The sequence below is a fragment of the Phasianus colchicus genome, chromosome 29 (genome assembly GCF_987193195.1).
Source record: "Phasianus colchicus chromosome 29, bPhaCol1.hap1.1, whole genome shotgun sequence".
NCBI lineage: Eukaryota > Metazoa > Chordata > Aves > Galliformes > Phasianidae > Phasianus > Phasianus colchicus.
The window spans coordinates 2148004-2172992 of NC_143464.1; the positions used below are offsets into that span (position 1 = coordinate 2148004).

Below are 24989 nucleotides of genomic sequence, written 5' to 3' on the forward strand. Positions count from 1 at the left end.
TCATGTTCCTACGAGCATCGACCAGTACCCCCAGGTCCACTTACTCTATGCAGTCTTCCAGCCACTCTGCCCCACACCTGTAGGGTTGCCTGGGGTTGCTGTGGTCAAAGAACAGGACCTGGCATTTGGCCTTATTCTATTTCATCCCATTGGCTTCAGCCTGTCAGATCCCTCTGTAGGGCCATGCAATCCCCAGGCAGATCAACACTTCCTGCCACCTTGGTGTCATCTGCAAGTCATGCAAGCGGAAGTGTTAATGCTCCAATTCCAGGTACCTATCCCTATACATCACAGAAGTCATGGGATCTGACCTTTCTGGGTGGGGCGGGCTCTTACTGCCTGGCAGTGGGTGCTGGAGGGTGCTTTCCTAGCTGTTCCAAGCTTTCCAGCTTTGATTCGGTCTCAGGAACTCTCTCTCTCCTATCTTATTTATTAGTCTCAGCTTCAATTAGATTGTATTATATTGTTATCTTGCATTCCAATATCACAGTTAGTAAGGTAAATTTTCCTCCATAGATCATTGGCACTGCTTTTTTCCTTCCTTGAGCCCAGCTCCCATCTCCCTGTCCCTTTTCCCTTTCCCTTCCAATTTTGTGGGGCTGGGGGAGGACCAAGGGCCTACTACCCCCTGTCTCAGGCATAGATTGAGCTATTTAACTCTGTGAGAGTGAAATATTTCGGCTGTGTACACTCCCTCTTCCGGGCCTACCCACACTTTACTCTGGGTGTTTCTCTCACTTTACTTTGAGTTTACTCACCCTTTGCACGGGGCTTGCACACTCTGTACTCTGAGATTATTCTGTCTCTACTCCGGTTGGACTCACACCTTACTCTGGGTTTTACTCACACTTTACTGCACATTTACTAAAACCTTACTCTGTTTATCCTCACTTGGGCTTACCTCAAATTTTACTCCAAGTTTACTCGCACTTTACTCTGGGCTTACTCACAGTTCTTTCTTGAGTGTGTTGGAGTCACACTTTACTCAAGTTTTACTCACAATTTTAGTCAACTTTCCTCACACTAAAGTGTTCCGAGTTTACTCACACTTTACTCTCGGTGTACTCACATTTTTCTATCTGTTTTACTCACACTTTGCACCAAGCTTGCACATTCTTTACTCTGGGATTACTCTTACTCTTCTCCGGGTGGACTCACACCTTACCCAGGGTTGTATTCACACATTACTCCGTGTTTATCATCACTTTCCTTCAGGTCTTCTCACTCTTTACTTGAACTTACCTCACATTTTACTCCAAGTTTACTCGCACTTGACTCCAGGTTTACTCACACTTCCTTTTTTAGTGTGTTTGACTCACACTTTATTCAAAGTTTACTCCAACTAGTCTTCAACTTCATTCACTCTTTACTCTGGGTTACTCACACTGTCCTCCGGGTTTTACTGACACCCTACTCTGGGTGTGTACGCTCTCTCTTCTGGGCCTACCTACACTTTACTCCGGGTGTCACTCACACTTGACTCCGAGTATGCTCACACTTTTCTACCCATTTTATTCACACTTTGCGCCAGACTTCCACACTCTTTACTCTGGGTTTACTCTGATTCTACTCCCAATGGACTCACACCTTCCCCTCTGTCTTACCCACACTTTACTCCACGTTTACTGACTCTTTACTCTGGGTTTTCGTACACTTTACTTGGGGTTACCTCACACTTCTTTTTTTCAGTGTGTTTGACTCACACCTGACTCTGGTAGACTAGAATAAGAGTGAAGCCAGAGAAAAGAGTGTGCAAGCCTTGTGCAAAGTTTAAGTAAAACCATTAGAAAACGGTGAGTAAACCAGGAGTAAAGTGTGAGTAAACACAGAGTAAAGTGTGAGTGACACCTGGAGAAAAATGTGGGTAGGCTCAGAAGAGAGAGTGTACACACCCAGAGTAGGGTGTCAGTAAAACCCAAAGTGTGAGGAAAGCCAGAGTAAAGAGTGAGTAAAGATGAAGAAAAGTTGGAGTAAACCTTGAGAAAAGTGTGAGTCAAAAGCACACTAAAAAGGAACTGTGAGTAAACCCCGAGTAAAGTGTGAGAAAGCTTGGAGTAAAGGGTGAGCTTACCCCAAATCAAGTGTAAGAAAACCCTGAATAAAGTGTTAGCAAACATGGGACAAAGTGTGAGTAAATGCCAGAGAAAGGTGTGAGTCCACCCGGAGTAGAATAACAGTAAAACCAGAATAAAGACTGTGCAAACCTGCTGCAAAGTGTGAGTATTACAGGTAGAAAACTGTGAGTAAGCCATAAACCAAGTGTGAGAAATACCCAGAGTAAAGTGTGGATAGGCCCGGAAGAGAGAGCGTACACACCTGGAGTAGGGTGTCAGTGAAACCCACTGAAAAGTGTGAGTAAACCCAGAGTAAAGAGTCAGTAAACGGTGGAGTAAAGTGTGAGGTAAGCCCAAGATCAGTGAGAGAAAACGAGGAGTAAAGTGCTAGTAAATGGGAAGTAAAATGTGAGTAAAACCCAGAGTAAGGTGTGAGTCCACCCGGAGAAGAGTAAGAGTAAACAGAGTGTGCAAACCCGGTGCAATGTGTGAGTAAATCCCAGAGTTAGAATGAGTCAAAGACACTCAAAAAAGAAGTGTGAGTAAACCTGGAGTAAAGTGCGAGTAAACCCGGAGTAAAGTGCAAGGTAGCCCCAAGTGAAGTGTGAGAAAATACTTAGTACAGTGTTAGCAAACATGGAGTAAACGGTGAGTAAAACCCAAAGTAAGGTTTGAGTACACCTGGAGTAATGTAAGAGCAAATGCAGAGTAAACAGTCTGCAAACCTTGTGCAAAGAGTGAGTGATTCCTTGAAAAATCTGTGAGTTAGCCAGGAGTGAAGTGTGAATAAACCACAAGAAATGTGTGAGACAAACACGGAGTGAAGTATGAGTAGAACGGCTGGGGTGGGGCAGAATTCTGCGCCACGAGAATGACAACAGTGTGACACCAACCAGCCTCTGCACAGGGATACAAGGAAGCAGTGAGGCCCCATCACCACGAGCATAATAAATCTCCTCACAAACCATAGCCAAGGGAACAAAGACATTATTGCTGTTGGAGCCCTCCATCCTCACCAGCACCCACTGCCTTCTCCTCTGCAGGATTTCCAATGGTGTTCCAGCCCAGCCCCTATTTCCCTGTGATCTGCAGACGCCCACCTCTCCTCCCCACCCCGCTCTGGGTGGAGAGATCATTTCACTGCATTGCGATCATTTCACTGATGTATCTCAAGCCTCTCGGAACTTCCTTTGAAACACAAAGCCATGCTGAGTGGTCCCTCAGCATGGCCCCACATCATCACCCTTCCAGTGACATTTCTTCTTCCCCATGCCCAGTCTTGAGCTTTCAAGCTGCACTTTGAGGGAGTTTCCCCCCCCTCCCCCCTTCCACATTTCTACTACCAAGGTCAACTCCATCATGTTGGAAATCACTTCCTCATGGATATGCCACAAATCAGCTTTCTTGTGGCTGGTCAGCCATTGAGAAGAAGGAACCTCACCATCATCTTCCAAGGCACGTGCCAGCTTCTCAAGTAGACACGAACAAGTCATGTCCCTCCTGCTATTGAGGTGTGTACACACGCAGAAGAGCCATCACAATCTCTTACACAAACCTCCATCTTCCTCCATAGGCCCTACCAGGTGCTTCGGCAAAGAGGATCCCACAGTCAGCAGGCACTGACAGATGTGATCCTGGAAGCACAGACCCCAGCCAGGCGCCAAGGGATGGCCCGTCAGCTATTGCAGGCTGCAGTCACCGCACAGTTGGATTAACAGCCGTATGCTTCATGCTGGATTATGGGGTGCTGAGGACAGCTGACCCCAGCAGCTCCAGAAATGTCTCACAGGAAGAAAGACAGACAAAGTCATTGCATTCCCTTTGCTCTGATGAGATTCACAGAGAGCCTGGTTCCTCTTGTACAGTGTGTCTGGGTTACACTGCATAGGTACAAGCCGGATAGAAATGGATAGGTGTAATGAAGTTTCAGTTAAAAACTTTGGAATACATAAAACACAGAATAAAACATTCAATAAATAACACTTAAGAAATGAATGCTCAAACCAAAAGAGAACAGCGTGATTATGTTAAAATCTGAATTACAAGTCACGTATAGAAGAAGGGCAGTTCATTGCTTTCAAAACACATTTGACCATTAGTTTCCACAGAGCATCCTTGAGCTCCGTGTTCCTCATGCTGTAGATGAGGGGGTTCAAAACTGGAGGCAACACTGAGTACAGAAATGACACCACCAGGTCCAGAGTTGAGGAAGAAATGGAATGGGGTTTCAGGTAGGCAACAATGCCTGTACTGAGAAACAGGGAGACCACAGCCAGGTGAGGGAGGCACGTGGAGAAGGCTTTATGCCGTCCATGCTCAGAGGGCATCCTCAGCACGGCCCTGAAGATCTGCACATAGGAGAACAGAATGAAAGCAAAACAGCCAAAACAAAGAACACTACTAGCCACAAGAAACCTAATTTCCCTAACAAGACCCAGTTTTGAACAGGAGAGCTTGAGGATCTGAGGGATTTCACAGAAGAACTGATCCACAGCATTGCCATGACAAAGAGGCAGTGAAAATGTGTTGGCAGTGTGCAGCAGGGAATAGAGAACCCCAGAGCCCCAGGCAGCTGCTGCCATGGTGGCACAAGCTCTGCTGTCCATCAAGGTCCCGTAGTGCAGGGGCTTGCAGATGGCAACGTAGCGGTCATAGGACATGATGGTGAGAATGAAATACTCTGCCGATATCAGAAAGACAAACAGGAAGGTCTGGGCAACACATCCAGCATAGGAGATGTGCCTGGTGCCCCAGAGGGCATTGGCCATGGCTTTGGGGAGAGTGGTGGAGATGCAGCCCAGGTCGAGGAGGGCGAGGTTGAGGAGGAAGAAGTACATGGGGGTGTGCAGGCGGTGGTGGCAGGCTACGGCTGTGCTGATGAGGCCGTTGCCCAGGAGGGCAGCCAGGTAGATGCCCAGCAAGAGCCAGAAGTGCAGGAGCTGCAGCTGCCGCGTGTCTGCCAACGCCAGCAGGAGGAACTCGCTGATGGAGCTGCTGTTGGGCATCTGCAGTTCCTGGGCATGGAGTCCTGTGCAGAGTGCAGAAGATAATGACGAGTCAAGACCATTCGCACAAACACTCTTCCCACTGCTATAAGAAGTTTTTCTATGTGTATGGATAATGCTCATTTAACTCCATTACGGGAGTTTATTTTAATGAGCTTCACCATACCTTAATAAGTAGAAGTTTATGGGGCTCTTATTTCCTCTCATTCTCTGATCATATCTCAGCTGCCTGGATATTTTACAAGCCATTTCCATGTCTCATGTCTTTACCTGTCTGCACACAGAGTGCCCATCTCAAGTTCTCTGCATTCAAAGTTCTCTTAGAGAAAGCTGCCTGTTTGCAGACAAAGTGCATTGTTCCCGTCTGCAGAGAATTACGAAAATTTCAGCTGGTGCTGTCCTTTGGGAGAGGAGAAACTGAAAGCACTTGAGGACATGATTCATATAACAGCAGAATGAGAAATGTACAATTCAGGATTCTCAGTGCTCATATTCCACAGCTCCTTTCAGATTTCTGTCTAAAACACTTCCCCTTTCCTATGTACAGAAAATGGAAAATCCCTGCCTTCTCACTCCTCTTGCAAAGTGCCATTGGAAACAGCCTACAGTGCAGTGTAGCTGTGATCCCCCTGCCCAGGCAGCAGCTGTGGCAGCAGAAGGCCCCTGCCCTGCCCTGCCCTGCCGGGGGGCTCCTTCCCCCCACACATCTCCCCACAGCGCCGTGGGCAGCTCCCCGGGCAGGCTGAGTGCTGAGTGCTGAGTGCTGAGTGCTGAGTGCTGAGCCTGGCAGGCGGCAGAGTCCCTGGCCCGGCACACAGCCCCTGGGGCACAGCAGGGACCTGCTCTGCAGGACAGCCCTGGGCACCCGGCTGCAGCCCCGGCTGCACAGCCTGCAGCCGTCCTGGGACACGCAGCCCTCAGGGCTGTGCTCTGATGCTGCAGCACAGAAGCCCTCAGTTGGAGCAGGTCTTTTTCCATGATAAAGAAACAGAGTTTGCAGCCTGATCTGCAATGGGATGTCACCAGCATAGTGATCCCCGCAGAAAAAGCCACAACATTGCCTGCAATGAGAAATTACCTTGTCAAGGGTTGTGAGCAATGCTCCTTCAGTGATCTCACAGCCTGCAAACGTACCTCACAGCCTGTAAGCTCTTTCCTTCTGTCCCAGTCACCTTCAGATCATGTCCCCAGTCCAGCTGTGTGCTGCACAAGAGCTTCTCCTGGGCACAGCTGTCTCTCTGCTGTGCTGCCCACTACTATAAGCTCCCTGTGTCCCAGGAGCCCAACCCAGCTCAGCAGCAGAGAATGTGATTTCCTTCTCTCCCTCGAGGTATCCATGGCCCTCCTGAACTGAGAGCTCCTGCAACGCAGTAGGATCATAGCTACAGAATGTACTTCAAAGTCAGCTCAATTAATCAACACATCCACTGGATTCCGAAAGCACAGTTGTTCCTACAAGAAGAAATTTTATCATGAGAGAAACAAATGGCAAATCTGGAAATGCTCCATTCATGACTTGTAAATGCAGTCGTAACATTACAGAACCATAGAAAAGTTTTGGCTGGAGGGGACTTTGAAGATCACCCAGTTCTGGTCCCTAGCCATGGCCAGAGTTGCCAAACACCAGATCAGGCTGCCCAGAATCTCATCCATTCTGACCTTGAATGCCTCCAAAGATGGGTCATCCACAGCTTCTTTTGGCAACATTTTCCAGTGCCCGTGTGTAAAAAAAATGTCTTCTTAACATCTAACCTCGGTCCCCTTTTAAATTTAAAGCTATTTCCCCTTGTCCTGTTTCTATCAGGCCATCTCACCCTAACACTAAGTTTAGGCATTTCATCTTCAGATGCAAACCCTGGAGCTGAAATGGGATTCTGTTCCTCACAGGATCATGGGACCTAGAATCCCCTTAGCTGAGTTCAGGTGTGCACAGTGAGGTGTCTGTGTGTGAGCCCCTCATCTGAATCCTTGCTCTTTATTCAACAGGGACTGCACTGCTCACACACACACACTCAGGGATGACCAAGGTGCCTGGGGTGATCCTAGCTGTGTGCTCGTGCTTGTAAACTGTGGTGGAAAATCTGTGAGACAGACAGCTCCTTCCTGAGCATCAGCTGAGGGCCAGAAGGGAGGTATTCGTGGCCATCCTAAATGCCACCACAGCCCTGTGCTTGGGGCACCCACTGTGCCTTTTGCACCTGTCCCCATGGAGCATGTCGTGTTATTCTGCTGCCCAAATGGATGAGCTCAGAACACAAGAGCCAGATCTTCCTCTCTGCTCCATCTGTGGCATAGTCTGGAGTTGAAGGCATTACAAAGCTATGACACATCTACATTCTTTCACTGGTGACACCTTATTAGTTTGCTCTGGGCTCTCAATTGAATGGCATCTGTAGAAGTATGGGGTCATGACACTTACCAGTTGACAGGAAACTGGCAAACACTGTACCAGTTTGAAGCAAGAGCAAGAAAGTGGACAAAGGCAATTACAGAACTGTCTGTTTCACTTGAGTACCTGTTAAAATTATGGAAAAAATGATGCTGGTAGTTCCTGAGAAACACCTGAAGGACAATTCTGTCATTGGTCACAGCCAACACAAGTTCATGAGAGGAAGTTCTTATTAAACTTAATGTCCTTTTATGACAAGGTCACACATCTAGTTGACCAAGGGAAGCCAGTTGAGGTTATCCTTGAGGATTTCACCGGAGCTATTGATACTGTTACTTAGAAAATTCTTCTGGACCAATTTTCCTGCACTGGGCTAGACAGAAACATAATGTGATGGGTGAGCAGTTGGCCAATGTGCCTGGCTCTAAAGGGTTACATTAAATGGGGTTCCATCAGGCTGGTGGATGTTCACTAGCAGGGTTCCCCAGGGCTCCATTTGAGGGCCACTTCTCTATAAGGTTTGCATCAATTATTTGCATGCAGGACTAGAAGATGTTTTGAGTACATTTGCTGATGATACCAAGATGAGTATCATCTGTTTCCTCTACTGAGGTTAGAGAAGACTTTCAAAGCGATGTGGACAAGTAAGAGAACTGGGCAAACCTAAATTGCACATGAAGTATAACAAGAACAAGTGCCTGATTCTGCACCTGGGTGGGGGCAACCCTGGACATACACACTGACAGGATAAGGGACACTGGAGAGCAGTCCCAATGAAAGGGATTGGGGGTCCTGGTCAACATCAAATGGAACGTGAGTCAGCAGTGTGCCCAGGCAGCCAGGAAGGCCAACTGTCCCCTCAGTGCATTGAGCATGGCATTGCCAGCTGGGTGAAGGGAGGGATTGTCCCACTCTGCTCTGCTCTGCACTGCTGCAGCCTCACCTGGAGCACTGGGTGCACTGCTGGGCACTGCAGAACAAAAAGGACATAAGACTATAGGAGACAGTCCAAAGGAGGGCACCAGAACTAAGAGATCTGAAGTTCAAAGTTTCATTGGGATTGACTACTTGTTCAGACTGGGCCCTTCTCACATGCCTCATCCTCTGCTGAGACACACTGCCCACATGGGACTTGGGCCTCACGGCATCCTTGCACCCCATGCAGAGTCTGGCAGCTGCTGTGCCCTGGTCTTTCATTTGACATCAGACAAACCTCCATCCCACTGCCCCAGGAAGGGCCCTGAGCCAGCAGGAGAGAGGGACACGATCTCCCTGCCAAGGCTCTGGGCATCAGGCCTTGGCCTTTCTGCTTCAGAAGACAAAGGAGGCTTTGCTCAGCATCACAGCCACCATCCCAGTGCCTTGGTCTGCCTGCAATCATGGCTTCCAATTATCTGCTCTAACAAGTCCCTGGGGAAGCTTGCTTGATAATGGCCCTCAGTGGGGCCCATTAATACTCCAGGAAACTTCACTGTTCCTTCTGATTTTGGCTTCTTGAGCACTTCTTGCAATCTTCTCTGTGCACTGGAGGTGGATGGACTCAGCAGCAAATGCCCCCTGGGGCCCATTACAACCTGAAGATCCCTCCTGTGCCTTGTGCCTTCCTGTCATCTTCTTCAGGTGTTCAGAACTTGTACAGCAAACTGGAGAGGTATCTCGAAAGTGCTTAAAGAGGAAGACAATGATGGGCATTTGTGAAGACTATTTATTTATTTATTTATAGTTGGGTTTAAACAAGAAGTTGCAGCAGCACTTTGTAAATTATATTGACCCAGGATGTCCCCTAATGAGCTTTGCCCCATCACTGTGTGGACAAATGTCCTCCCCAGCTACTCCACCCCATTTCTACTCCCATTGGCCCCATGGGACTTGCATCAGTTTTTCTCACATCACACTTCTCTGCATTCCTCCACTCGGTGTTAAACCTCATTTGCACCAACTCCCACTGGCTTTCCTCAGTGAACCAGCTGCACATGGGAAATGAAAGATTTTTTTTTTTTTTTTTTTTTTTTTTTGCCATCAGCTGTAAACATCATGCAATTGAATGAACAGTAGAACAATGTAATCAACTGCATGCCTTGTCCAAACCACACCTAACGAGGTTTGTCTTTTACTGGGAATATCTGTACAAGAAATATGTTAGGCAGAGATAGGAAGACATAGATAGACAGTTAAGGAGTTGATCAAAGAGTCCATCAGACTTTGCAGAGGTGGAGCAAGTTCCAATAATCTCCCTGAAGTTCACAGATCAGCCAGATAACTGGGAGGTATCTGAGTGAACAAAGAGCAAGGGAAGGAAAAATTTGTAGAGCAGTGGGAAGAGCATGTGTCCAGATGGCCTGCAGAAAACTTGCCCTGAACCATGGTCATTGATTTCGGAGAGCTGGAGACACCTGGAGGATGAGGGACATCAAATACACAGCAGGGTAGAGCAGCGGTGGATGCTGGGCATCGGTCACAGGGCATTGGCACTGGCACCAATTCCTCAGAGAACCAGCTGCACATGGGCAATGAAAGATTTCTCTTTTTTCCAACAAACAGAAATCCTTCATGATGAACAATGAAACACAGTCTGTGTCCCTGTACCTGAAGGCTTGTGTTTCCTGCTAACACAGTTCTGCAAAATGCTGTTCTTTTTGGAATAAGATAGAAAGGACACAAAATCCCCTGAAAGACTTGAATTTTCAACTTAAAAAAAAAAACAGATCTCATGAGTATTTCAGAACTTGAGAGGTGTGTTAACTCATTTTCACTGATTTCTGTCTTGGTCTTCAATCCATTCAATTCAGTTCAATTGCTTCAGTTTTATTGACATGAACATCTTTCAGACTTACCGCTTCAAAAATAAAAGAAAATCCATCTGTGTTTTGAACAGAGCCTGGCGCTCCCCAGAATTTCCCTGCCGAGAATTGTCCATGGCAGCTCTCAGTGTTCCCACTATCTGGGTCACACTGTGGTACTGAGATCTTCTCACGTTCTCAGACCTTGTTTTAGAAGGTCACATGCAGCACAGGACGTTTCACGCCCTTCATGCCAGGTAGCATGCCCCATTTCACTGTGAGCTCACATTCACCCTAGCTTTCCTTTTGCTGTGTATAAATTTCTGAAAGCCCTTCTGTCTTTGATATGTCTGGGCAGGTTCAATTCTGTGTGAGCTTTAGACTTTCTAAATTAATCTCAGCAGGTGCACTAGGACAAACACTCTGCATTGCTCCCAGCTGACCACTTCTTGTTTCCAATTCCTATATCTGCTTTCTTTCTGTACCGTACACCACAGACACTTGAAGAAGCCAAGGTGTGCTCTCCTGAAACCCAAAGGTGTGAGGTTGACTTTTGCCCTCCCTTCAGACTCCTCAGCTCCACCATCCCATGGCCACTGCAGACCAGGTTCACTTTGACCTTCAACTTCTCCACCAGCCCTTCCTTGCCGGTGAGTATGAGATGCAGCAGAGCACCTCTCCTCTTTGGTTCCTCTGAGGTTTGGCGAAGAAACTGTCAGCTGCGCTGTCCAAGGATATCCTGGATCTTGTATGCCCTGCTGTGCCGTCCCTGCAGCAGATACTGGAGTGAAAAAGGCCCCCAAAGGGGACAAGGGCCTGACAACATCAGGCTCCCATCTGTCTGCAGAGGGCACCTTCCACTTGCTCTTCTTGATCAGGAAGCCAGGAGCAGACACTGCTGGTCTCCTCTGTTTGCCATTGCCATTCACTCTGACCTGGCTGCTCTGCCATCCCCAGGAAGAGCTCAGTGCACTCCCACAGAGAGCAGTTGCCCTTCCTTGTCTCCTCATCCATCTATCATAAAGACTTGTGCTACAGTCCAGTTGTGGAAGCCATTAAACCACGTCCCTGTGATCCAAGCAAGAACTCAGACCTGCAAGTGTACAAAGCTTTCTAGCCCAGCACATATTGGTGTTCTCATTCGTGTAAAACCACATAAGAAGACATCCTGTTCAGGAGGCATTATTGGATTCAGTGCATCCATGGTATCTATGAAGGTGGCACATAATCATGGGACCCACTGTGGGGCGCCAAGTTGTCCTCAGGCCTGCAGCTCTAATAACATTTGTTGCCCAGTGAGTGTTGGTGTTCCCATTACTGTAAAAAGACATAAAGAAACATCCTAATTGGATTGCTCTAAGCCTGAGTGGACAGCTCATCTATGGTATTTTTGTCCAGAAGGAGGCATATGGGCGTTAGATCCACTGCGGGACTCAGTAATGTCCAAGCAGCATGGACACTCCTGGGCATGGCTTTCCTGAAGGCCCTGTGCTGCATTTGCAGCTGCATGTGAGTGTGCTGGACAGCCCTGGGAACTGGTATGACACTAGGCTGCTTCTGATGTCATTCACATGAGAGCACATAGAAAACTGAAGCTTCTTCAGTTGAAGAATAAAGATGTGTGTCAGCTCTGTAATGCCTTGAGCTCCAGAATAGGCAGCAGATGGAGAACAGAGGAAGATCTGCCTCTTCTTTTGTGAGCTCATCCATACAGTCAGCTGAATAACTTTGCATGCTCCATGGAGATGAATAAAAAAGACATACTCCAGTGCCCTAAACGCAGTGGTCTGCTGTCATTTAGGATGGCCAAGAATAGCTCTGTTCCATCTCTGGCCCTCATCTGATGCTCAGGAAGGAGGTGTCTGTCTCAGGGATTTCCCAAGCACTTCCCAAGCACTAGCACACATCCAGGAGCACCCCAGGCACCTTGGTCATCACCCAGGGTCTGTGTGTGAGCAACTGACTCTCCTCTGGAGGACCAAGGACTCAGAGCAGGAGCTCACATGCAGGCAACTCCTTGTGCACATCTAAACTGAACCAGAGAAATCTCAAACCCATTTCTGCCATAGGGATTCCATCTAGGGATGAGATGCCTGCACTGCCTCAGCTGGATCACTGTCCTGCCCAGGGCAAGTCTACCCATCCCTGTCCTTGCCTGTGTGCTCTTTTCGTTACAGCAACACTCAATGGAGGACTAACAGTATGTCTGGAATTAGTCACTGTCCAGTGGGCATTTGGTGGTTAATTCAGCATATTTCAGAGTACAATCATGACACTGCTGTCTTTCAGGAGCTGTTGGCCACGGAGACCCAGGGACATCGCATGGGAGATGATTGGGAGGATAGAAATGAAATCCTCTGCTGCTGAGCTGGGCTGGGCCCCTGGGACACAGGGAGCTCCTACAAGTGGGCAGTGCTGCAGAGACACAGCTCTGACTAAGAGCAGCTCCCGTGTACTGTGCATCAGTACTAGGGGCACATTCTGCAGGTGACATGAAGATGGAAGAGAAAGGAGAGAGGGATTACAGGATATAAGGGGTGTGAGCGGGCTGCAACCTCACTGCAGGAGCATTGCTTTCAGCCACTGACAAGGTAAGTCTCTCACTATAGGTAATGCAAACACTTTTCCAACAGGGATCACCAGATCTGGCACATCCCAGTGCAGATCAGGCTGCATACACTCTGTGTTTCTTTATCATGGAATAAGAGCTGTTACAGCAGAGGGTTTCCCTGCTGCAGCATCAGAGCACAGCTCTGAGGGCACATCAAGAGAGAATCCTGAATGCATTTTACCTGTCTGCTTTCCTTTAACGTATATATTCTTTCAATAAAGCCGTGGGAGCTCTCTTAAGTTCCCTTTTTCACTTGAAAAAATAAACAAACAGGGTGGGTTCTGGACAGCAAATAGGAATGCAGCGAGTTTGGGCTGGTGTCTCTATGCTCAGTCTGGGAAATGACAGGAAAACAGCCCCCAGGATGAAAATCTGCAGACCGTATAGATATGATCAGGGAATTACCCCCTATAATGCAAAATCCTGTGCAGGGAGAGCTCCAGCAGAGCAGAGCAGCATCTCCCCAGGCACGTGTCCATCACCCTCTGCAGTGCACAGGGGCTGAGAGCCACTGCCTGGGGCTGTGGGCAATGCAGTCTGTGAGGCTGGGAAGGAGCTGGCTTTCCCTTAATGAGATGCCATCAGTAGGACACATCTCCCTGAGGTGTCCTTCAGAGCCGTGAGCTGACCTTCAGGATGCAAATATTTTCCCTAGTCAGGCAATCAAAGTGCAGGGAAGAAGCAGAGAGATGCAATATGCAAATGCTGTGGGGTTGGTGAAATCTGTGTCAGGGGTCATTTGCAAGATGTGTGGTGATGAGGCACTGCTGAAGTATGTCGAGAAAGGGTGAATACACAGTGATGGGCAGAGGACTCCTGTTTTCTGAGCTGGGTCTGACTTCAGAACTTTATGGGAATGCAATCGTCTTGCATCTGCTAAGTAGTCAAGCTCAGAGCAATTGAAAAGAAAGCCAGTCAGCTCCCCTTACCCTGCACTGAGCAGCAGTGAATCCCTTTGCCTCTTAGGTCTTACAGCTGTTCAGACTTCAGCAAACACTCCTTGGGCATGGTGAGCAGGATGAGAATTTGTAGGAAAAAGCGATCCCTAGAACTTCTATTTTTGACCTACATATTTTTGGCGTTAAGGTTCAGATGCAGACCAGAACATTTGCATTAGTAGTGATTTTATCTGATACATACTGAAACAAAAATCTTCCCACACACGATCACCACATTCCTATGTACAGGGACAAGTCTGCTTCATTGAGATAAAAAGTACAGAGTCCCTCATGGCAAACACAAACTCATGAAATGTAGATCACATCAGGGAGCTGAATGAACACAGCCCACATGGAAAGACTTGTCCTTGACTTTTTTCCTCCTTGAATAGGTCCTGGTGCCCAGAAGTACCAGATGCCCAACAGCAGCTCCATCAGCGAGTTCCTCCTGCTGGTGTTGGCAGACACGCGGCAGCTGCAGCTCCTGCACTTCTGGCTCTTGCTGGGCATCTACCTGGCTGCCCTCCTGGGCAACGGCCTCATCAGCACAGCCGTAGCCTGCCACCACCGCCTGCACACCCCCATGTACTTCTTCCTCCTCAACCTCGCCCTCCTCGACCTGGGCTGCATCTCCACCACTCTCCCCAAAGCCATGGCCAATGCCCTCTGGGACACCAGGCACATCTCCTATGCTGGATGTGCTGCACAGGTCTTTTTTCTGTTGTTTTTGTTTTCTGCAGAGTATTGCATTCTCACCATCATGTCCTATGACCGCTATGTTGCCATCTGCAAGCCCCTGCACTACGGGACCTTGATGGACAGCAGAGCTTGTACCACCATGGCAGCAGCTGCCTGGGGCACTGGGGTTCTCAATGCTTTGCTGCACACTGCTAATACGTTTTCCCTGCCTCTCTGCCAAGGCAATGCTGTGGGTCAGTTCTTCTGTGAAATCCCCCAGATCCTCAAGCTCTCCTGCTCACAGTCCTATCTCAAAGAAATTTGGCTTCTTGTGGTCAGTGCTGCTTTAGCATTTGGGTGCTTTGCTTTCATTCTTTTCTCCTATGTGCAGATCTTCAGGGCTGTGCTGAAGATGCCCTCTGAGCAGGGACGGCACAAAGCCTTCTCCACGTGCCTCCCTCACCTGGCTGTGGTCTCCCTGTTTCTCAGCACTGGCATGGTTGCCTACCTGAAGTCCCCCTCCATCTCATCTCCATCCCTGGACCTGGTGGTGTCATTTCTATGCTCGGTGTTGCCTCCAGCAGTGAACCCCCTCATTTACAGCTTGAGGAACCTGGAGCTCAAGGATGCCCTCAGGAAAATACTCCAATATACTTTGTTTCTCCATCAAAACTATGTTCATCACTCTTTCAAGACTACAAAAACTTAGGAGAAGCCAGATTGACTTAATTGATGTTTCCACTTTTTCTTCATGTTTGTTCGTCATACCTATGTTAATTTTAATTCCAATTAAATAGTGTCCATTATCAGTCTTGATCTTTTACTTTTTATTTCTATGTGATTAACATATTGCACTGAAGGAACCGGGCTCTTTGAGTAGATAAAGAAATCAGCACAAGATCATTTGCTTTGCCTTCCATCCAGTCTGGATCATCAGAAGAGGCTCAGGATCTAATCAACAAATGCACACAGAGCAGCAGTGTCCCTGAGTTACACCTGCCACTGCCTGGTGGGGACTCTCTGCTGCCTTGGAGTTGTGCTGCTGCTTCCCTGGAGCCACGGCCATGGGCCGCAGCAGGACGTGCTCTTTTCAGTGCTGCTCTCCTTGCACCACCTTTGCATGCTGTTCTCCTTTCTCCTTGCACTTGTGTCAGCCCTCAGGTCCTGCATTACGTAGCAGACGAACAAAAAACACTTTGCCTGCTGCGTGCCTGGAGTTGTCTCAAAGGCTTGGAAGAACACGGCCAGGTTAACAGACTGAAGGCAGGAGAGTTGGGGAGGAGGGAATCCTATGAAAAATGAGACAGCCTTGCTCTGTCCAAAACATTCCCATTGTGCTGTATGAAGTTGTGACTGCAAACTTGTTTTTGATGGGCTTGTTTATTGCCAGGTCACTCACAGCCTTGGATGGCACACCTGTAAACCTAGGAGCCACTGAAGGACGCCAGAGAGATCCTTGAGGTCCTGTTTGGAGTCTTTCACGCTTCAAAACTATGAGACAAGCACGCTTACAAGTCAAGGACCCCCCACTTCTCTCTGCTGGATCAAAGCTGGAACCCAGACCTGTGATGTCTTTCTCTGTCCCTCTTTCCTCCCTACGCCCCTACTCTGTCTCTCTCTTTTCTTTCTCTTCCTCTCATAGAATTGTTAAGTAACACAAGGCTTACTTTGATTTCTTATAACATCACAAGGTGTAGCTGCACATGGAAATAACTGTAGAAGTGCCAGTACCTTACCGATAACTGTAGTGCACAGATTCGCATTAAACTGATGCCTGTGTCTGGACACTGAGTGTCAGTTTCACTGTTATCCAACCAGGGGTTGCAAATCAGCTGAGGTTCCCCATCCGCGCTCGTTGTGTAATCAGTGCAACCCACTTACTCCAAGTGGCATCAGTTGCATGATGGGTGGAGGGAACCTTTCGTTTAAACATGCAGTTCAGCACTGGCAGTCGAGGTGCCAGAGGAGCTGTGGTTCAGTACCGACCACTTCAGAAGCAGCCCGAATCCCCTCATATGCAGCTAAGATCTCCTTCTCAGTTGCAGTGTAGCACTCTTTGGACCCTCTTTATACACGTCATTTTTCATCCGCGTCACCTGATGAAGGAAGTGCACAATAAGGCTATAGTTTGGAACATGCAGTCTCCAAAAGCCCACTACACCCAGAAAAGACTGTGTCTCTCTCTTGCTAGTGGGTGGAGACATAGCAGTGATGTTGTTGGTCACATCTGCTGGAATGTGATGACGCCCATCTTGCCACTTTATACCTAGGAACTGAATCTCCTGGGCAGGTCCATTCACTTTGCCTCGCTTAATAGCAAAACCAGCTTGCAGAAGAATTTGGATTATTTGCTCTCCTTTTGTGAACGTGACTTCTGCTGCACCTCCCCACACAACAGTATCACAAATGTAATGCAGGGATCCTTGAAATGCCCACCTCACTCTTTACTCCAAGTTCTCTCACACATTACTCTGAGTTTATTCACATTTTGTGTGTGTGTGTGTTTTACTCACACTTTCCTCAGCGTTTACGGAAACATTTCTTCAAGTTTACTCACACTTCACTCTGGGTTTACTCAAACTTTTCTCCGATTTTTACTGACACCCTGCTCCGGGTGTACTCACGCTCTACTCCTGGTCTACCCACACTTTGCTCCTGGTCTTTCTCACACTTCAAGTTTATTCACACTTTAGTCCAGCTTTATTCACACTTCTCTACGTGCTTTACCCATACTTCACTCTGGTTTTTACACACACATTTCTTTAGATTTGCTCTCAATTCACATCCAGTTTTCTCTTCCGTCCTCCCCATGGGCAAAGAACCCATAGTTCTGTGGTGGCACCAACCTTTCTGCCACTTATTCAAAGCCTGCCATTTCCTAGACTGCTCTGCATCCCTCACCACCCCAGAAGAAGGAGAGAGAAAAATACCACTTGTGAAGCCACTCTCTCAGCCATTCACCCTAACCCCTGAAATCCTTTTGCATAGGTCGCAGGCTTCCCTGAACAATTTCTTCACTGCTTACCTGAACTATCAAGAATGGGTAGTAATCAGAGGAGCGAACCAGACCTGGGACTTTTCTGGTGATGTCGGTGGTGCAGGGAGGCCCCAGGGAGGCCACGCACTCTGGGAGAGGTGGAAGGGCCGAGAGCTAGTAGATGGGTTTAACAAATGGATCACAACAGCAACGATCTGAGGAGGAATGGTAATTTACTAAATCCTACTGAACCAAAGTGTGCCCAAAGTGTGAGTCCCCACGATAGTACAAGGGAAGCACATGCCCTTCTCTGCTGCAAACTGAGTGGGGCCTGAGGGAGAGCCACTGTGGTGCAGTCTGGATCTCCACCTATCTTCCTCTTCACACCATGTGCTCCAGGGAATTCTGCCCCTCCCCTCCCATCAGAATGCTCAAAATGCCCATAAAAGGCAGCAAGTGGAACCAGAACGCTAACTCTTTAACTCCCACTGTTTCACATGATGTTTTGGTGTGGAATACTGACATAAAAAAAGAGCACGAAATCACAACAGCCAGGACCTCACCACCCTCTCACTGAAAAGATCCTCCCAATCTCTAATCTAAATCTCAACTATTATAATTTAAAACATTTGTACCTTGTGATATCAATATCTGCCCATGTTAAAAGTTGATTTCCCCCTTCACAGAATCGTAGGGGTTGGAAGGGACCTCCAGAGATCATCGAGTCCAACCCCCCTGCCAAAGCAGGATCCCTACACCAGGTCGCACAGGTAGGCGTCCAGGCGGGTCTTGAACATCTCCCGAGAAGGAGACTCCACCACCTCCCTGGGCAGCCTGTTCCAGGGCTCCGTCACCTCACCGTAAAGAAGTCCTTGCGCACATTGGTGCGGAACTTCCTATGCTCCAGCTTCTGGCCATTTCCCCTCGTCCTGTCTCTGCACACTGCTGAAAACAGTCTGGCCTCGCCACTTTGCCCCCCACACATTAGATATTTATAGACCTGGATCAGGTCCCCTCTCAGTCTTCTCTTCTCAAGGCTAAACAGACCCAGATCACTTAGCCTTTCTTCATAGGAGAGATGCTCCAGGCCCTTCACCATCTTTGTGGCTCTCCGCTGGACTCTTTCCAAGAGATCCCTGTCTTTTTTGTACTGAGGAGACCAGAACTGGACACAGTACTCCAGATGAGGCCTTACCAGGGCAGAGTAGAGGGGGAGGTTCACCTCCCTCGACCTGCTGGCCACGCTCTTTTTAATGCACCCCAGAATGCCATTGGTCTTTTTGGCTACAAGTGCACACTGCTGGCTCATGGCCAACCTGTCGTCCACCAGGACACCCAGGTCCCTCTCCGCAGAGCTCCTCTCCAGCAGCTCATCCCCCAACCTGTACCGGTGCATGCAATTATTCCTCCCTAGGTGCAAGACTCTACACTTGCTTTTGTTAAACCTCATCTGGTTTCTTACTGCCCAGCTCTCCAGCCTGTCTAGGTCTCGCTGAATGGCAGCACAGCCTTCGGGCGTGTCAGCCAATCCTCCCAACTTCGTATCATCAGCAAACTTGCTGAGGGTGGCCACTATCCCCTCATCAAGGTCATTGATGAAGATGTTGAACAGGACCGGACCCAGCACTGACCCCTGGGGAACACCGCTGGTTACAGGTCTCCAACCAGACTCTGCACCGCCAATGACAACCCTCTGTGCTCTGCCAGTCAGCCAGTTCTCAACCCACCTCACTGTCCACTCATCTATCCCGCACTTCCTCAGCTTCGTTATAAGGATGTTGTGGGAGACAGTGTCAAATGCCTTGCTGAAATCAAGGTAGACTACATCCACTGCTCTCCCCCCATCCACCCAGCCAGTGACAACATCATAGAAGGCTACCAGGTTTGTCAAGCACGACCACCCCCTGGTGAACCCGTGCTGACTACTCCTGATAACCTCCTTTTCTTCCAGTTGTCTGGAGATGGCATCCAGCACAATCTGTTCCATCACCTTTCCAGGGACAGAGGTGAGGCTGACTGGCCTGTAATTACCTGGATCTTCCTTCTTGCCCTTTTTGAAGACCGGAGTGACATTGGCTATCCTCCAGTCTTCAGGCACCTCCCCCATTCCCCAAGACCTCTCAAAGATGATAGAGAGAGGTTCAGCAATCACCTCTGCCAGCTCCCTCAGCACCCGTGGATGCACCCCATCGGGTCCCATGGATTTATGAACATTGGTGTTGCCTAGGCGCTCTTGGACCGCCTCTTCCCTGACTAAAGGGAAGTCTTCCATTCCCCAGACCTTCTCACTAACCACCAGGGCCTGGGATTCCCGAGGGGGAGCTTTTTCACTGAAGACAGAAGCAAAGAAGGCGTTCAGTATCTCCGCCTTCTCAGCATCCCCCATTACCAGAACACCCCCCTCACTTAGTAGGAGACCTACATTCTCCCTAGTCTTCCTTTTACTGTTAACATACTTAAAAAAGCCTTTTTTATTATCCTTTACCACCTTTGCTAGATTCAATTCCAGGTGGGCTTTAGCCTTCTTCGTCGCATCCCTGCAGGCCCTGACAACATTTCTATATTCTTCCCTAGTGGTCAGACCCTTTTTCCACATTTCATGGACCTTCTTTTTCCCTTTGAGTTTGCGCATGAGCTCCTTGCTCATCCACACAGGTCTCCTGCCACCCTTTCCTGATTTCTTGCTCACAGGGACGCACCGATCCTGGGCTTGGAAGAAGAGCTGTTTAAATGCCAACCAGCTCTCACAGGCCCCCTTACCTTCTAACACCCTAGCCCACGGGATAGCTCCAAGTAGGTCCCGGAAGAGATCAAAGTTGGCTCTCCTTAAAGTCCAGGGTAGCAATCCTACTTTTTGCTTTGCTCCTTCCACTCAAGATCTTGAACTCCACCATCTCGTGGTCACTACAACCCAAGCTGCCCCCAACTTTTACTTCCTTAACAAACCCGTCCTTATTTGTGAGAATAAGGTCCAGTAACACCCCTCCCCTCGTCGGTTCCTCCACCATCTGCATCAGAAAGTTGTCTTTGACACATTGCAGGAACCGTCTGGACCGCGCGTGCCTGGCCACGTTGCTTTTCCAGCAAATATCTGGATAATTGAAGTCCCCCACAAGCACTAGCGCCTGGGATTGCGACGCTACTTTCAGTTGCTTGTGGAAGGCCTCGTCAACCTCCTCCTCCTGATCAGGGGGCCTGTAGTACACACCCACAACGGTGTCACCCATTCCAGCCTGCCCCTTGATTCTCACCCACAAGCTCTCTACTGCTACTTCACCCTCCCCCAGGTGGAGTTCAATACATTCTAGCTGCTCTCTCACATAAAGAGCAACTCCACCACCCCGCCTCGCCAGCCGATCTTTCCTAAAAAGCACATAGCCCTCCATGACAACATTCCAGTCATGCGAGCTGTCCCACCACGTCTCCTTGATGGCAGTGAGATCATGGCCTTGCGACCGCACACAGATCTCCAACTCTTCCTGTTTATTTCCCATGCTGCGTGCATTAGTGTATAGACACTTTAGGGAAGCAGCACCCCCCTGCCTCTCTCCATCCCTTTGAACTCCACCCTTTTCACCCATCGAACTCCGTTTTGAGCCACGAACTACCTGCTCGACCCAAGTGGCCCTCATTCTGTCCCCTTCCCCCTTCATACCTAGTTTAAACACCTTTCAATGAGCCCTGCCAGTTCCTGGGCTAGGATCCTCTTACCCCTTGGAGACAGGCTACTTCCATCTGCAGCCATCATGCCAGGCGCAGAGTAAATTGCCCCGTGGTCAAAAAAACCGAAGTTCCTGTGCTTGCACCAACTTCTTAGCCATTTATTTATGAGGCGGGTTTTTTGGATGCTCTCGGTATCCTTCCCTGCCACTGAAGGTAGGGAAGAAAAAACCACCTGCACACCCGTTCCTTCAACTACCCGCCCCAGTCCCCTGAAGTCTTCCTTGATAGCCCTCAGGCTTCTCTCAGCGACTTCATCGCTGCCAGCCTGAACTATCAATAATGGGTAATAATCAGAAGGGCCAATCAGACCAGGAAGTTTCCTAGCAATGTCCCTGACCCTTGCCCCAGGGAGGCAGCACACCTCCCTACGGGTAGGGTCAGGCCGACATATAGGGCCTTCCGTTCCTCTCAGCAGGGAGTCACCTATGACAACCACCCTTCTGTCCTTCCGGGTGGAGGCAGTCTTGAGGCGTGGGGTCGACCGCTTCGCCCGAGGCAACCTTACAGGTGGACCTCTCTCCACCCCCTCACTCACCTCTCCCTCGAGATTCAGGGCCTCAAACCTATTTTGCAGAGGCACCTGGGGAGCCGAGGATGGTCGGGATGGAGGATGCCCACTTCGCCGAGCCGGTATCCTTTCCCACTCCTCCTCCTCCTTTAGATTGCCTTGCTCTGCTCTCAAATTGCCTTGCACTGCAGCAGGAACACAGTCTACCTGCCGGTTCCCCTCTACTACCTGTTTGCAAGGCGGCAGGGGGTGACACGCTCCACGCAGAGCCTCAGCTGTGTGCCAAGATCTCGGGGCTGATAGGGACTGGCACCACCAATCAATCTCCCTCTCACATTCCTTTATGGTCCTCAGCCTCTCCACCTCCTCCTTCAGGTTGACCACAAGGCAAAGTGGTCAAAGGCAAAGGGCCAAGCTCTAGCACTCATCACAGCCAGTGACCTGCATACTAGCATGTTGTTTCGGGACCTCAGTCTGCGTCTCTGCATTCTTCTTGGCAGTCTTTCTTTTACATGTGCAGGGGGCCTCTGTCTGGGTCCCCACATTATTTTTAGAGGCAGTAGCCTTCCGCCGGGGTGGAGCCATGGAGAACCAGAAGACTAATTAGCACAACTAGAATAGCCTTAACAGGGTGTGACCGATCAGCCCTACCCTGCTGCTGATAGTGCTGGCTCTGCCCTCGCCCCCTTACCAGCTTGTTAATGGGTGACCCCGCACCTGCCACTTACCTCACAGTGATAACGCCTCTCCTCTCCGTCCCGGAGGTTTTTTCTAGGCATTCCCCGGGCAACGCCCCCGCTGCGTCAGCCGCTCTCGCGAGAGCTGCCGGGCTTCTCTGTTGTGTCAGGAACCCCCGGAAGAGGGAACCGATCGAGATCCACGTGTTCTTCGCGATCAGCCGCTGCGGCTCTGGCTGAAACAGCTCCGAAGCGGCGAACCTCAGCGATCTTTCTGAGCTCTCGGTGAGTACTGGAAGGCTGCAATGTGTTCTCCTCCAGGCTGTTTCTTCTCCCATCTCCCTCAGCCTGTCTTTCCAGGAGAGGTCCTCCAGCCCTCTGATCACCCTCGTGGCTTTCCTCTGGACCATCTCTAAAAGCTTTACATCATGCTCCAGATGGGGCCTTCTGAGGGCTGAGTAGAGAAGGACAGTGCCCTCCCTTGCTCTGATGACCACCTCTCTGTTGATGCAGCCCAGGGTGCAGTTGGCCTCTCAGGCTGCAAGCACACACTGCTGGCTCCTGTTAAGGTTTTCATCTACCATCTTGAAGTCCTTCCCCTCAGGGCTGCTCTCTAGGAATTCAACCCTCATGCCTGGGATTGTCCCGACACAAGTGCAAAAACTGGCATTTGATCTTGTTGAACCTCATGCTGTTTCTTTGGGCCCACTTTTCAAGCCTGGCCAGGTCCCTCTGGATGGCACCCCTTCATTCTGTCATGCCAACTGCACCACACAGCTTGGTGACATCAGCACACTTGCTGAGGGTGCTCTCTGTCTCATCCTCCATGCCTATGATAGACGTTGAACAGCTCTGGTCCCAAGGCTGACCCCTGTGGACATAACTTGTGATCAGCCTCCACCTGGTGGAGCCGATTTCCCAGAGAGCCATTTACCACAGTCCTTTGGCTGCGACCTTCCAACCAATTTCTTATCCAATGAACACTCTGCCCTTCAAATCCATCTCAGACATCTCTCCACAGAGATAAGGAAGTGATGTGGGACCATGCCAAAGGACTTCCAAAAGTCCAGGGAGATTTCTGTACCACTCTGTGTAACTGATGTACTGACAAAGCATCCACATTATCATTCTGACCATAAAGAACCAGGACATGTATTGAACTGTGGGGAAAATACTGATTTCTCATTTAGATCCTTGTAATATTGAGCTAAAGAAAGCATTGCAGATCCTAGGACTAAGGCTGTGTTATAGTAAAACACATCTTTTTACAGCACACACGAAGAAATTGTTTATTAGATTGATTCTTTGCTTACAAGTGGCACCTGGTAGATAAGTGTGTTTCTGTAACTTAGCAACCTTCCCTTCAGTACCCAGAGAGCTGCTATTGGAATGGTCTGGAGTTCAGCAAAGGAATCATTACCAGAGCTGCAGTGACACAACAGACTGGGTCTGACAACAAGAACAGAAATAACAACTTGTACACAGGGGTAATTTGGGAAGTTATTATTAAATATTAGGGAAAAAAAGTCAGGACATGAGACAATAAAGATTAAATAGAAACATGGCATATCACTTTGATTAGAGTAAATAGGTAAGGAAGAAGAGGATGTGAAATCCTAACTAACAGTGAGCAGATGTATGTGTTGGAAATAATTTATATTATATAGAATATCAGTGAAATGTGTTGTGGGTTAGGTGCAGTTTCAAATAATATATTAACGTGAAAGGGACGCAGAATTCAATCGCTGATCCCAAGTGTGCAGAAAAAAACAAACAAACAACAACAGCAAAAAACCCTGCATTGATATGTAGCCATTGACACACACAGTTTGTTGTCTTTGGGTTTTAAGCAAAGAAAGAATAAAACGCTTTGTGCCTCAACCCAGGAATTGCTGAGATGTGTTCTCTCCCCTGTCCTGTAGAGGGGCAGTGACAGAGCAGCACAGGGGGCACCTGGGAGCCAGGCAAGGTGAGCACAGCGCAGCTGGGCGCTGAGTTCCAGTCTGATTTTGGGGTCCCAGCCCCGCAGCATGAGGCTCCGTGTGCCTTCCCCTCTGCAGGACAGCCCGGCCCCACCGCCCCACAGGCAGCCCCTGGCAGCTCAGTGCAGGCACTGTGTGGGGCAGCATGCGTGCAGTGGTACAGAGATGGGCCCCCAGCACAGCCCCTGACACCACATGTCCTCCTTCTCACAGCACCTACTTCCTCCCCTTTAGTTCATCTTCCTCTTCATCACGGTGCACCCTGGCTCACCTTTTAGCTCTTTCCCCCCAATTTGGCAAACTTCTATTGCCTGTTTTTCCACAATCAACAACTTTCTATCTTGGTCTGGTGTAAGTGCAAACAGTTATATCAAACCCAAGAACAAGTCCTTGCACCTGGTGGAGGCAAAAAAAGTGATTTCAGAGCTTCTGTGAAACAGGATCATTGATAAAAACAGGGCTGTTCACACACCAGTCAAAGCTAAACACAGAAGTTTTACGACGAGCACACTCTGATTCCTTCTGCTAAAGTAATATATTGTTCAACCGGCTAATACATTGATCCCATTTGCTAATCAAGCCTATATCAGCTCCACGGTGCCTGCTGGCATCTCATTTGCCTGCAGACACAGAGGTGGAACATGGAGGCTGTGAGAAAGTCAGCACT

General features: G+C 49.0%; 2 protein-coding genes across 2 annotated transcripts; one reads left to right on the forward strand and one right to left on the reverse strand.

Moving 5' to 3' along the window:
- Positions 1–4093: 4093 nt before the first annotated feature.
- On the reverse strand, positions 4094–5059 carry LOC116243575 (olfactory receptor 14A16-like). Its single transcript, XM_090126424.1, has one exon. It carries the CDS (start codon positions 5057–5059, stop codon positions 4094–4096), a length of 966 nt encoding a protein of 321 aa, XP_089982550.1.
- A 9100-nt stretch (positions 5060–14159) lies between these two features.
- On the forward strand, positions 14160–15164 carry LOC149914551 (olfactory receptor 14A16-like). The gene has a single exon (XM_090126425.1). The coding sequence runs from the start codon at positions 14193–14195 to the stop codon at positions 15162–15164; it is 972 nt and encodes a 323-aa protein (XP_089982551.1). The 5' UTR covers positions 14160–14192.
- The last annotated feature ends 9825 nt before the right edge of the window (positions 15165–24989 follow it).

Bases quoted from the DNA above. Each gene is read 5' to 3' on its own strand.
- LOC116243575 (XM_090126424.1), bottom strand. From the start codon at position 5,059: ATGCCCAACAGCAGCTCCATCAGCGAGTTCCTCCTGCTGGCGTTGGCA.
- LOC149914551 (XM_090126425.1), top strand. From the start codon at position 14,193: ATGCCCAACAGCAGCTCCATCAGCGAGTTCCTCCTGCTGGTGTTGGCA.